At 40.2% G+C, this 12,928-nt stretch overlaps 1 protein-coding gene across 1 annotated transcript in view; it reads right to left on the bottom strand.

Annotated features, from left to right (window-relative positions):
* The window catches only part of Rprd1b (regulation of nuclear pre-mRNA domain containing 1B), a 58,418-nt gene that overhangs the window by 18,338 nt on the left and 27,152 nt on the right, over positions 1 to 12,928 (bottom strand). Inside the window, exon 6 of the mRNA XM_004630900.2 lies at positions 6,831 to 7,006. Coding sequence (XP_004630957.1) covers positions 6,831 to 7,006 — 176 coding nt within the window. The remainder of the gene's footprint in view (positions 1 to 6,830; positions 7,007 to 12,928) is intronic.

Genomic DNA, 12,928 nt, shown 5'->3' with positions numbered 1-12,928 from the left:
CCTGGCTGGCATGTGGTGCTGGGGGATTGAATCGAGGTCCCTTTGCTTTGCTAAGCTCGTTTTAAGTAGGTGCTTTAGACCACTGAGCCATCTCACCAGCCCTAGGCTTGATTTTTGACAAGTGTGTAAAGTATTGAGTTGAAGGAAAAATGCTGCTAGGACAGAAAAGATATCCACATTCCAGTGAATGAAAATGGTCCCCTAACTAACACCATATGCCAAATTAACTCAAAATGGATCAACAACCTAAATATAAGAGCTCAAACAATAAAGTTCCTAAAAGAAAATATTGTGATAAATCTTCATGACTTGGAATTTGGCAATAGTTTACTTAGGACACCAAAAGCATGAACAACAAAAAAGTCTGGAACTCATCCAAAAACAAAACAAAAAAAAGGATAATAAAACTTAGATTCAAAGGACATTATCAAGAAGGTGACACTGGGCATGGTGACACATGCCTGTACTACCTAAACTCTGGGAAGCTAAGGCAGGAGGGTTGTTACATTGGACACCTGCCTAAACATCTCGGTAAGACCTTGTCTCAAAACAGAAAATTTAGAAAGGAATGCCAGGGCTGTAGTTCAGTGAAAAGGCCCCGGGTTCAAATTCTAGTATCACAAGAAAAAAAAAAAAACTTAATAGGCAAATATATTTGTAAATCATGTAGCTGTAAAGTGTGTAGTATTCAGAATATACAATGATCTCTTATGACTCAGTAACAACAAAACCTAATTCAAAAATGGGCAAAGGACTTGAACAGACATGTGTCCAATGAAGATACACAAATGGTCCCAAGTATATGCAAAGATGTTCACTATCATTAATAATTAAGAAATATAGGGCTGGTGAGATGGCTCAGTGGTCTAAAGCACCTACTTAGAACAAGCTAAGCTAAGCAAAACACAGGGACCGCGGTTCAATTCCCCAGCACCACATGCCAGCCAGCCCCGCCCCTGGTGGACTGAGCTGGCCACACACACACACACACACACAAATAAATAAAATAAAAAAAAAAAGAAATATATATTAAAACTACCAAGAGATACCCATTTCTCACTTACCATGTGGGCTACAACAGAAAAAGGTTATAGCAAATTTTGCAAAGGATGTGAAGAAACTGGAATACTTGTATACTGCTCGTGGTCATATAAAATATTGTAGTCATTATGGAAATATTTTGGTGGTTCCTTACAAAGTTAAACATAAGATTACTATATGCTCTAGCAACTTTACTCCTAGGTATACATATACCCAAGAGAAAGGAAAATATATGCCCACGCAAAAGCTTGTACATTAAGTGTCTACAACAACATCATTAGTAACAACCAAGCAGCAGAATTCAAATATCCAATAACAAAATTAATTAATAAATGACAGAACCATATAACTATTTTTATTAATATATACCCATAAATAAGAAAGAATGGGCCAGGGATATAGCTCAGCAACATAACTGCCTTCCTGGCAAGCACAAGATCTCGAGTTTGATCCCTGGCACCAATAAAAACATAATACTTTGAATCTGTTAAATGCCACTGAAGTGTATACTCTTTAAGACGATTAATTTAGGGTTATATTAATTTCACCTCAATCAACAAATAAATCTGCATCTAGGAAAATACATATCTTCCACAGTCCATCCCTGAGTGTCATATAATTGTTGTGCCTCAATATGCTCTATGTTTACCACAGGTAGGGTGGTCCCCTTTTAGTTGTAGATCACTAACTTACACCAAGAACACAATGTAAAGAACTGATACACACACCTGGAGACATTACATATACCTGATCTTTCTGAAATTTTTAAGTGCTTGTACAAACAGATCTTCCTACTTCTCTAACTTTATGGCTATGATTGACATAATCACAGCATGCTTTACTCAAGCTGATGACAAAGATATTCTGTCCAACCAACTCAGGCTAAGGCTTTTGAGCTCATGCAGTCACTTGGGCAATAGTCACTTTTGTTACAAAAAAAAAAAAAAAAATCTGTGTTTTGTTCTTTTCATTTTTTTTGCAGTACCGGGAATTGAACTCAGGACCCTGCACTTGCCAGGCAAGCACTTATTCTACTGAGCTATCTCCCCAGCCCTTGTGTTTTGTTCTAAGAAATTACTTTCAAAGGCTTTTCTGGTATCTTTGATCTTTATCTTTCTGAATCAACCTTCAAGCTGGGCATGGTGGTACATGCCCTAGAGTCCCAGCTACGTGGGTGGCTCAGGCAGAGGGATCACATGAGCCCTTGAGTTCAAGGCCAACCTGGGCAACATAGCCAGACCCTTTGTCTAAAAACACAAAAACAAGAAGGGGCGGGGAGAGCAAAAAAATCCCAAAGGAAAGCCTGGTGTGGTGGTGCATGCCTGTAATTCTAGCTACTGGGGAGGATAAAGCAGGATGATTACATGTTCAAGGCCAGCCTGAACTACACAGTGAGAAGAAAGAAAAAACAAGGAAGGAAGGAAGGAAGGAAGGAAGGAAGGAAGGAAGGAAGGAAAGGAGGGAGAGGAGGAGGAAAGACTGGTGCTATAACTCAACAACAGAGCACTTGTTTTGACTGTCAGTACTGCAAAGAAGAAAAACAAAACAAACTCCAAACCTTTTATCACCTTCTTCTAGAGCTCCCACACTGCATACCTTATCTCTGGGCTGCTATTTACCTGCTTGTCTATTGTTAAGAGTTTTTTTCATGTTTATAATAAACCGTTATAAACAGATTTTCAGCAGCTTTCTTTCTCACCATGGCCTAATTTTAAGGTAAAGGTGATAAGCCAATGTCAATCATTACACCCAGAAGAAAAATAAGAGTGTAAAGGTAAAAGATTATCTCAAAATGAACCACAATTCTACTTAAAGTAGAACAAAAGAGAAAATCTGTAAGAGTTTCTATCAAATAGTCCAACATAATCTTTATAACTTTACTAACATACCCTTTATAACCAACAAGTCAGATTTGTTAAATCACTAATACAATCTGAAAATAATTTTTTTCTTAATAGGAAAAGGTTACATGAAGTGATAAATTTCAATCAGAATATTCATTGAGAAATATGTTCCAGCACTGTGAGAGCCATCAATGAACAAGATCTAGTAGACTCTGGAAGTCTCGCTGAAGGTACAGGTTTCACAAAGTGCCCATGCATTCAATAATTTCTGTATACTTTCAATAAACATCTATCTGATCAGAGGCAGCACATCCCGCTCATTTTCATACATCTACTGACTGGCACAGGCGCTGACTCTTTAACATTCAAGTAGCCTCTTCAAGACCCTTATTCCTCAATGGTGGTCTCTAAGACCTCCTTTCAACACACTTTGTGGTTGTCTTTCTTTATATGGCTGTTTGGACCAGTCTGGCTGTTCCCCTTTCGTAAACATATTTCTCTCCTTCAACTGCCATTTCCTTTTACAAAAAGGCTTTATTATCTGAGAGGAAGTTTGGATTCACCTTAAGCCACAATTAGAATGGTCAATTGTCTCCGTAATCTACATTATACACAGGCAAGTTTTGTCTATCTATGCTGTTTAGCCCAGAACAACTTCCTTGAAACACAATCTCTCTCTGTCAGCCTTAACTCCCCCTCTTACATTCTAGGCTCTACACCAACACCTTCTTTTTTTTTTTGGTAGAACCAGGGATTGAACTCAGGCCCTCACTCTACTGAGCCATCTCCCCAGCCCCAACACCAATGCATTCTGTTTCTCCAGGTTTAGGAGCCACAAAAATCTAACATAAAATTCTCAAGTTTTTTTTGAGAGAGAGAGAGAGAGAGAGAGAGAGAGAGAGAGAGAGAGAGAGAGAGGTTTCTTAAATAGGACAATATAAAAATTCAAAAAATACAAATAAACATTAAATGTTAACAAATTAAAACTCGGGAGGTATGGGGAAAACCCCAAGAAAAATCCTAATTAAAAAAGTTCTAAGGATTCCTTATTTTTATACAATGAAGGTGTTATGGTTTGTGTCTAGTTGTCCCCCCAAAGCCTCCTGCAGTCATGGGGTGAGGACTTCTAGAGTTTGTGTTAACTCATGATCCACTGGGATTATGTGTGATCCAAGGCTGGGATTATGGGTCTTAGTACTGCTGGGATTACCCATAGGTGGGTAAATACTGGGAAGTACCCAGAGGTGTGAGTACTTCCCCTACCCTGGGGCAGGTAATTTGCATTACAATGTAAGGAGGGAAGAGAAGCTAGCTGCTTGAGCTGCTGCTGCCTCTCCCTTGCGCTCTTGCTCTTTGCCGCCACCATGAAAGGTTGCTTTCTGCTGTGTGCTGCTCTGCGTTGGACCCAGCTGAGTATGGACTGAAACCTCCAGTAACTGTGAGCTAAATAAACCTTTCCTTCCTTCATTTTGAGTGTCGGGTATTTGTCCCAGCAAGAGAGAAGAGTAACTAAGACAGAAGGCAATGAAAAAGTAAACATAAAAAACTTAATTAGTATTATGATTTGGTAGTTTAAAAATAAGGTCTGTGCAACCAAAATGAAGGTTAAAAACAACTGATATACCCAATGCACAGTCCCCATCCATAAAAGACTTTTGGAGGATTTGGAGACAATCAGAACAAAAGCACCACCTTTCAGGTTTTACCATCACCACAAAGATATGCTGCAGTAAGACTCTCCTATAATGAACAGTGAGAGAAAGCAAGTCTGAAGAACAGACAGTTCATACTTTCAGTAAGCATGGGAAAGAACTAAAGCTACCTCTTGACATCTCATGCTTTACCTAATCATTTATTTTCTAAATTGTAGCTAATTTTGCTCTATTTTTATAATGTTTCAAGTGGTTGGAACACATGGTTTTGGACAGGAATCTCTAGTTCAGATTCCATGTTTCGCAGTGCCAAAGCTCTTCTGTTCTCCTTCTTAACCGTGGGATTCATTCCCAGGCCACTCCACTGAACGAACTAGCAGGGGAGCATGAGCAGAAAAGTACAGAACACAGCCAAACCTCTCATCTATTTCCATACCTTAATGACTTCACATGATACCCAATAAATTGGCTCTACAGAAACCAGCATGATTCTTGAAGAAACAGGGAGAAGATGACAAAACAAAGTGTTAACCAGCTCTACCAACAGTCTCCTTCCCAAAGACCGTCCTCTATGGTCGTCTGCCATGTTCCGCCCAACAACAGCTGCTCATGATAATCAATGTCTGACAGATCAGAGAAAGCCCTTAATGTGTCGCCAAGGGGCAGTTCAACAGATGGCATGGTGACTTACAACCAGAATCATTAATTACACTCTCTTATTAGTCCCAAGGCACAGGGCTAAAAATGCTTCCTCAGTGAATGATGAGCATTTCAGATAAATGACCGTCTGGTACTGCCTATGAAACTCCCTTTAGGATTTCTGGTCAGTGCCCACTTCTACATCCAAGCCACAGTAATTTTAAGGCTGTTTTCCATAGTCAAGCTGGGTAGGAATACGACACTACCTCATAATCAGCACAGGTAAGGATACAGAAGTGCTCAAGTCAGGTGACTCTGTAATGACAAATACACAGTCTCAGTCTGAGCTAACTCAGTGTTCCCCCATTTAGGGCCAAAAAACAAGTTCCTGAGTTTGGGAGAAGGGTGGGTTTTCCTGCTCCTTTACCTACTGACTGGTCTTTAAGAAGTGTATCTTGTAACAGTGGTTGATTCTCCAACTCAGATCTGTCCTCCCTTCACAGAACTGGCTAAAGTTCTTCTACATATCCCCTCCACCCCCCACCCCTGGCTGGGCGGGCGTGGCATGTGGTGCAGGGATTAAACAGCAGTCTCCTGTGCCTGCCTAAGCCTAAGCAGGCACTTTAGATTGCTGAGCTATCTTGTTGGCCTACACATCTTTTTAAGAGATAAAAGTAGATCTTTAAAAGGAAGTTTAGCCTTAGGTAAGCGCAAGGACCGAGATTTGATCCCTGCTCCCACCCCGACGCACTGAGCTGGCCACTGAGACCAGCACATGCCTATAATCTCAGTCTAGAGAGGCTGAAAACAAGAGGATCACTACAAGTCCAAGCTGCGTAGGGAGACCCTGTACCAAATACATAGAAAAAAAAGAAAGGAAGCTTAGCAGCTTGAGATAAGCAAAAATCCTCACATGTCTACCGTGTTGTCTCTGGTATCCCAAGACAGGAGGCTAGTGCTGGCAATCTTATGGCACACAGGCCATAGTGGTCTGTGCGTCTCCCTGAAAGCTCCAAGAGCTTCACCATTGTTGAACTTGACACTGAAGTTAAACCAGGTACTTCATAAAGGAGCCAAATAAGTACAAAATGACGAGAATGTTTTCTCAGTGTTTCTGAACTCCCAAGGGCCCTCAGACTCATGTCCTCAACTTAAGGCAAAAATGTGTTCCTTCTCAACAGCTTAAGAATCAGGCTCCATAAACATTATTGTGATACTTCAGAACTGACAGGGAGAACCTGGAGCAGATGACTTCTTGGCCTTAGTAGCACTGATACAAGTCAGAAGTAAACCTCAAAACAACTCTAAAGAAATTTTAAAGAATTTCCTATATATCACTATACATTCTTCAGCTTTGCTCTTCTTTTTGCACTTTGATGTACAATTTGTTTTTAACGTGAGGTAAAACTAACTGAATGTTAAAGTCCCAAACACTTGATTGAGTTCACTATTTTCTACAATCCAATTTGTTCTTTTTTGAGCATATAAAAACACGACTTTAATTTTTAACTAGGATCAAATAATTACAATTTGTAATGGGTGTTCCAATCTCAAAAGATAAAAACATGTTAATTAACGCACAATAAAAAACTGTGAACGTGAGCTACAGAAAGAGGAACTTGGGGAATCTGGGTCTGCTTTGCAATGTACTCACTTCTAGCTTTTTCTCCTTTTCTGACAAAACATCTTTCTGGTTCTGGGTGTACTCCACCAACATCCGAGCCAGCTGGCGCCGGTCTTCCAATTCTGCTGCCAGACGTCCATTATATTCTGCTAGTAACAGACATGCTTCATCTACTGTTTTTGAAAGACGTTCAGCTGCCTCTTTGTCTAAGTATAAATGAGACCAAAAAATAGAAACAACATGCAAATCACATAGGTACAATTGCAACCATTTCTGGGGGGAAGGTTTATAGTTTCTCTCCTATCACAGAGAGTCCAAGAATAGGCCAGGACCTGTAGATAAAGAATGAGTTGGCTGGCGAAGAAACCCAAAGGCTTTCACTCTGAATTACCTGAAGTAGGGCAACTGTATAGGGAGGGAAACCTGGAAAATATTTTTAAATGTCTATTCCTGCAAAAGCTGTACAAACAAAACAGAGAGGAAGATTTTTTTTTTTTTTTCCTCTTGGTACTAGGAATCAAACTCAGGACCTTGCACTTGCCAGGCAGGCACTGTACCAGGGAAATATATGCCCAGCCTGAGAGGAAGATATTTAATATCATACCTTAAATGATTTTTCTTGCCCTTCTGAAGTTCAAATGTTTTGTTTGTATTATTTTGTTAAGTATACTTTTCATATTCCTCTCAAATACTAATAAAAACACAAGCTTTCCTTTCTTGGGTGTGTAAACCAAAACAAAAAATAAATAAAAAGCTACAGGACAGGTTCAATATGTGGTCAGGTGAGCTGAAACTCAAAGCAAGAACTTCAAAGAACCTGCAGTACTCTGTCTCTTCAAGAGCATAAGTCTTGAGCCTGAGTATAAGCTCTCTTCCTCCTTACATTCGGCAAGACAAAGGAGTTGATAAGAAACAGAGGCTTTCAAATGTTTTTCATCATGACCACCACAGAAATACATTATAAACATTAGAGCAACATTTCATAAAGCAGTGCTTCTATTTACAACTTCAAAAAGTGTTGGTCATTACTAACATGTCCAATTAATGGTTATAACCCATGCTAGAGGGAAAAAAAAGAATGTAAGTTGTGAATAAAGGCTCAGCACTGAGCACTGAGAAGAAACAAAAAGAGGATCTATATCTACAAAGAACTATGAATGGTAGTGAGATTTAAACTACAACTGTATGGGTAGGCTGACTTCAACGTTTTTTTGCTGGCAGTACAAAGCATTGAACTCAGGACATTGTACTTGCCAGGCTGGCACTTATGTCACTGAGCTATCTTCTCAGCTCTTAACTTTCTTATTCTTTGATTAATCTTTCTTTTCTTAAATAGCTGATTTATTAGGATGCTTGACTGAGGTAAAAAACAGCAAAACAAAAACAAAACCCCAACTTTTAATGTCTTTAAAGTCAAATTTTCACCCTCAAGAACTTGTATAACTCATTAAAATAAAAAAGAACTGTACAAAGAAAGTCAAAATCATTTACACAAATAACTGAAACCCAGAAAAATGATTTTTATAATTCACTGAGTTACAAAGAAAATGCAGTCCAAATGCAGAAGCTAGACCTCACTTCAGGGCACTTACCTGTGTCTGTGCTCCGGCGCTCAGCCCTCCCTGACGCAGAGGAGCAGCAGTGAGCCTCTTGCAGACAGCTGCCTACCTGGGCACAGGCATCCCACTCCCTCAAGCTGACAGACAGGGAGCTTCTGGCATACTCCCTGTGCTTCTCCTGCAACATCTTTCCTTTCTCCCTCAAGAAGTACAGAAAGAAATCTACAGCTATTCCAACCAGGTAGCACCTAGCACTCTCTAGCTATCACCCCATTTCCCTGCTTTCCTTTTATGACAAACTCTACACATTTGCCATAGCTACTTTCTCTCTCCCATGTTACTAAATTGACTCCAATCAGGTTTTCAAACCTACCAATCCTCTACTCACTACCTTCCAATCTGCCTAATGAATATCTGAGTACCTATAGTGTTCTGAGGTTCTCAGAGAAAGCAGGGAATTAAAAGGATAAAAGCTCTCTGCTCTTGAACTTACAGTCTGACAGGAAGAAAAAAACACACAGTATAGTACATGGAGGTGGATGAGGCATTGGAATGGGGGGGCACAATTTTCAACAAGGTGTTCAGAGTAGGCATTAATGAGGTGACAGATACATAAGCAAGGGCTTGAAGGAAGAGGAAGATCTTTCCAAGAAGAAGAAATAGTACTAATCCAAAAGCCCTGAGAGGGATGAGGGATGATGCCTACAGTCTGATGCCTGGTGCAAAGCCCAGAAGACTTAAGAGTGAACAAAGGAAAAGCAGTGAAGCCCACTAGGCGACAGGAGCCAGGCTGGAAGGTGTAGTTGTCTGCTGGGTTGTTCTGATCAAGCTGGGATATGATCCAACTTTGGTTTAAGAAGGTTATTCTGATTATTATGTTGATAGTAAGATGATGACTGGGAATCAGGGACAAAAAACAAGTGGCAGACTAAGAAGGAAATTGTCATTACTCCACTGAGCATGACAGTGACATACAGATATGAAGTACTAGTTTTGGTCACAATCAACAGGAATGAGCTCAATTTACTGAGATAGCGAAGACTATGAGAAAAATTTTCGGAAGGAAACTCAGTTCAGTTTGGGGCAGGCTAAGTTTGAAACTCTTATGCAAACATTTAACCAGGCTGCACGTGACGGGACACATCTGTAATCTCAACACTTGGAAGGTTGACAGTTCAAGGCCAGCCTCAAGTGCACAGTGAAATCCTGTCTTCAAAATGAAAATAAAGAGGGGGAGAGGGCTGGTGAGATGGCTCAGTGGTCTAACGCACCTACCTAGAGCAAGTTAAGCAAAGCACAGGGACCGCGGTTCAATCCCCCAGCACCACAAGCCAGCCAGCCCCGCCCCCTAGTGGGCTGAGCTGGCGCCACACACACATGCGCACACACATAAATTAAAAAAAAAAAAAAAGAAAGAGGGGGAGAAGGGGGAGAGGAGGAGGAGGAGGAAGAACAAGAGGAGGAGAGGAAGAAGAAGAAGAAGAAAAAGGAGGAGGAGGAGGAGGAGCAGGAGGAGGAACAAGAGAACGAGGAGGAGGAGGAGGAGGAAGAAGAGGAGGAGGAGGGAAGAGGAAGAGGAGGAGGAGGGAAGAGGAAGAGGAGGAGCAGAAGGAGAAAGAGAAGGAGGAGGAGGAGGAGGAGGAGAAACAACATTCAACAAATAAGAGTGGATATATAGGGATCAAGTACAAAGGCAAGGTCAACAATAAAGATATAAATTAGGCCATTATTTGCACAAAAACTGTTTCAAGTTAAACCGGTAATAACTGTTAACGAAACTAGCTACAGAAGAAGACTAAGAAATCAATATTGAGAGACCAAAGGGAAGTGAAAAAAGCACCAAGTAGTAGAAAAGACATTGCTTGAGAGAAAGGAGGAAAGCTAGAAGAATAAGGGGTCTTATTTTGTACTGCTGCTTAAAAATCCCACAAAACTAGGGAATTAAAATACCATAAATATATTATTTATTACCTTGGCCCCTTCCTCCATCTCTGAAACACATCCTGCAACCTCTGCTTCCAAAGTCATATCTCCTCTCTTATAAGGATCCTATGATTACACTGGGTCCACCTGGATAATCCAGAATTTCCTTCCATTTCCCTATCCTTAACCCAATCACATTTGCAAAGCTCTCTTTGTCACATAAGATAACATAGTCAAGGTTCTGGTGATGTTGACTTGGGCTTTTGAGAGGGACAGCATTATTCTATCTAACAAACTAAATGAAGTAAGTATTTTCAGCAAAAACAAAACAAATAATTAACCAGGTAAAACACTACTAATGGTCAAGTCCTTTAAGGGCTGAGACTCACCAATGAACATGGTAATGAAAGTCATAAGCAACTTTTTTTTAAAAAAAAACAAGTCTGTTTATCGAAAGGATCTGAAAATAGAAACAAGGCTTTCAGCAATAATTAACAAATTTCCAAGATATTAACAGTATGAAACATTAAAAATTTACTTCAAAAGCCCAAGTAGTCTCATGCAGCCCAGGAGGAGCTGATGAGGACAGCTTCGTCATCACTTGCTGTCTACACCAGGAACATGAGCCCTGAGGACAGCCCAACCACTGGGTCTTCGTGCCACGTTGGAAGGGTCTCCTGAGTGCTGGGCAAGCGGTACAACAGCAGGTTCAGTAAGGCGGAATCAAGAAGAAAATAGGACAGGAAGTGGAGGCAACAAAAGTAATCCACTCAGGGTGCTGTGTTAAAAGGAAATGGAAAGAGAGTGTAAGGTACAGGCCTGTAATTCTAGCTCTCAGGGTGCTAAGGCAGACTGATCAAGAGTTCAAGGCCAGGCTGGGCTACAAAGTAAGACCTTGTCTCAAAAGAAGAGAGGAAGAGACAGGAGAAGAGAAGAAAAGGAGAGAGAGAGAAAGGGGTAGAGGGCAGGAAGAAAGACAGAGAGACACAGAGATAGAAACAGAGACACAGAGAACATGAACCAGAAAAATAAAACAGTGACTAGAGAAAGATGTTCAGACAAAGAACATTTTTTTTCCTATGTGGGGTAAAACCACAAAATGTTATGGGGCTGAGGACAGATCATTGGTAGAACATACACTTAGCAAATTTAAGACGCTGGATTAAATCCCTAATATATATATTGTGGCCGGGGAGATGGCTCAGTAGAATAAGCACTTCCCTGGCAAGCGCAAGGGCCTGAGTTCAATCCCTGGTTCCGCAAAAAGAAAAAAAAAAAAAAAAAAAAAAAAAGCTATTTAAAATGACCCAGTATGGGGCCGGGGAGATGGCTCAGTAGGATAAGCGCTTGACTGGCAAGCGCAAGGACCTGAGTTCAATCCCCGGTTCTGCCAAAAAAAAAAAAGACTATGTAAAATGACCCAGTAGAAAGAAGAGATGAAAGACGCAAAAGTGAAGGGTGTCTTTTCTCTCCCTTTCTCTCTCCCGTCGCCCTCTCTCTGCTTTTGAGACAAGATCTCATTTTACAGTCCAGGCTGCCCTTGAATATATAAGAAGTAAATTTAACTTAGAAGAGGGAATGTTTGGAATACAGAATGTTCATCCAGAGAAGAAAGAGGCTAAGGCTTATAAACTACTTTCCCTAGCAACGTTAGCTGCACAGGTACAGAAAGGAGAAGAAAAACTGGAAGTAGGAAATGGTTTATTGTTTCGTGAGTACAGAGTTTGAGTTTCACAAGACAGAATTGTGGAAACTGGTTGCACAACAATGTAAAAGTATTTAATGCCACTGAACCATATGCTTTTCTATTATGTACATTGCACAACAAATTAAAAGCAAAAGATTTATACGAACTGAAGAGAAACCAGAGTATGTACCACAATATAAAAGTAAAAATAAGGGGCCGGGAGATGGCTCAGTAGAATAAGTGTTTGCCTGGCAAGCACAAGGGCCTGAGTTCAATCCCTGGTTCCAAGAAAAGAAAGAAAGAAAGAAAGAAAGAAAGAAAGAAAGAAAGAAAACATTTATTATGGACTACTGGACTCTTTTAGAATATTTTGCTGAGTTACACACCTATAATATTCAAATAACGGAACTAAACAAAAAAGGGGATACAGATGAATGTCCATTTTGTATCTGTGTATTCAAAGTGGTTAGGATAGATATATAGTTACATTCTCTTAATGAATAGAGGGATTTGTTCTAATAGTGTTTGTAAATAGGATATCATGTTCGCATCTTGTACAGCAATTAACCACTAGGAAGAATGCATGCAATGTGTTAATTATTGAATCTGTCCTACCAATTTGGTTTGACATTGTCTCATTGCTATTTGTTTCTCAACAAAATTATGGAAAAATAAAAAATAAAAAATAAAAGTAAAAATAGGCTGGGGAATAATCAGTGGTACAGCCCTGGCCTAACATGTGCAAGGCCCTGGTCAATGTATAGCACTACACAGTAAGTAAACAAATAGCTATTGTGCTGGTGCTGGCGTAATACCAACATCTGGAAGGCTGAGGCAGAAGACAGTAAGTCTGAGCCCAGTCCAGGCAAGTTACTGACCAACCAAGAGCCTGTTTCAAAAACAAAAAAAAATTTTTTAATGGGCAGGAGCTACAGCTTGGTGTAAATCCCCTAGGTTCA

The sequence above is a fragment of the Octodon degus genome, unplaced genomic scaffold (genome assembly GCF_000260255.1).
Source record: "Octodon degus isolate 3935 unplaced genomic scaffold, OctDeg1.0 scaffold00037, whole genome shotgun sequence".
In the NCBI taxonomy this organism is placed as follows: domain Eukaryota; kingdom Metazoa; phylum Chordata; class Mammalia; order Rodentia; family Octodontidae; genus Octodon; species Octodon degus.
The sequence above is the reverse complement of the archived record's forward strand: the minus strand, read 5'-3'. Positions and strand labels throughout refer to the sequence as shown.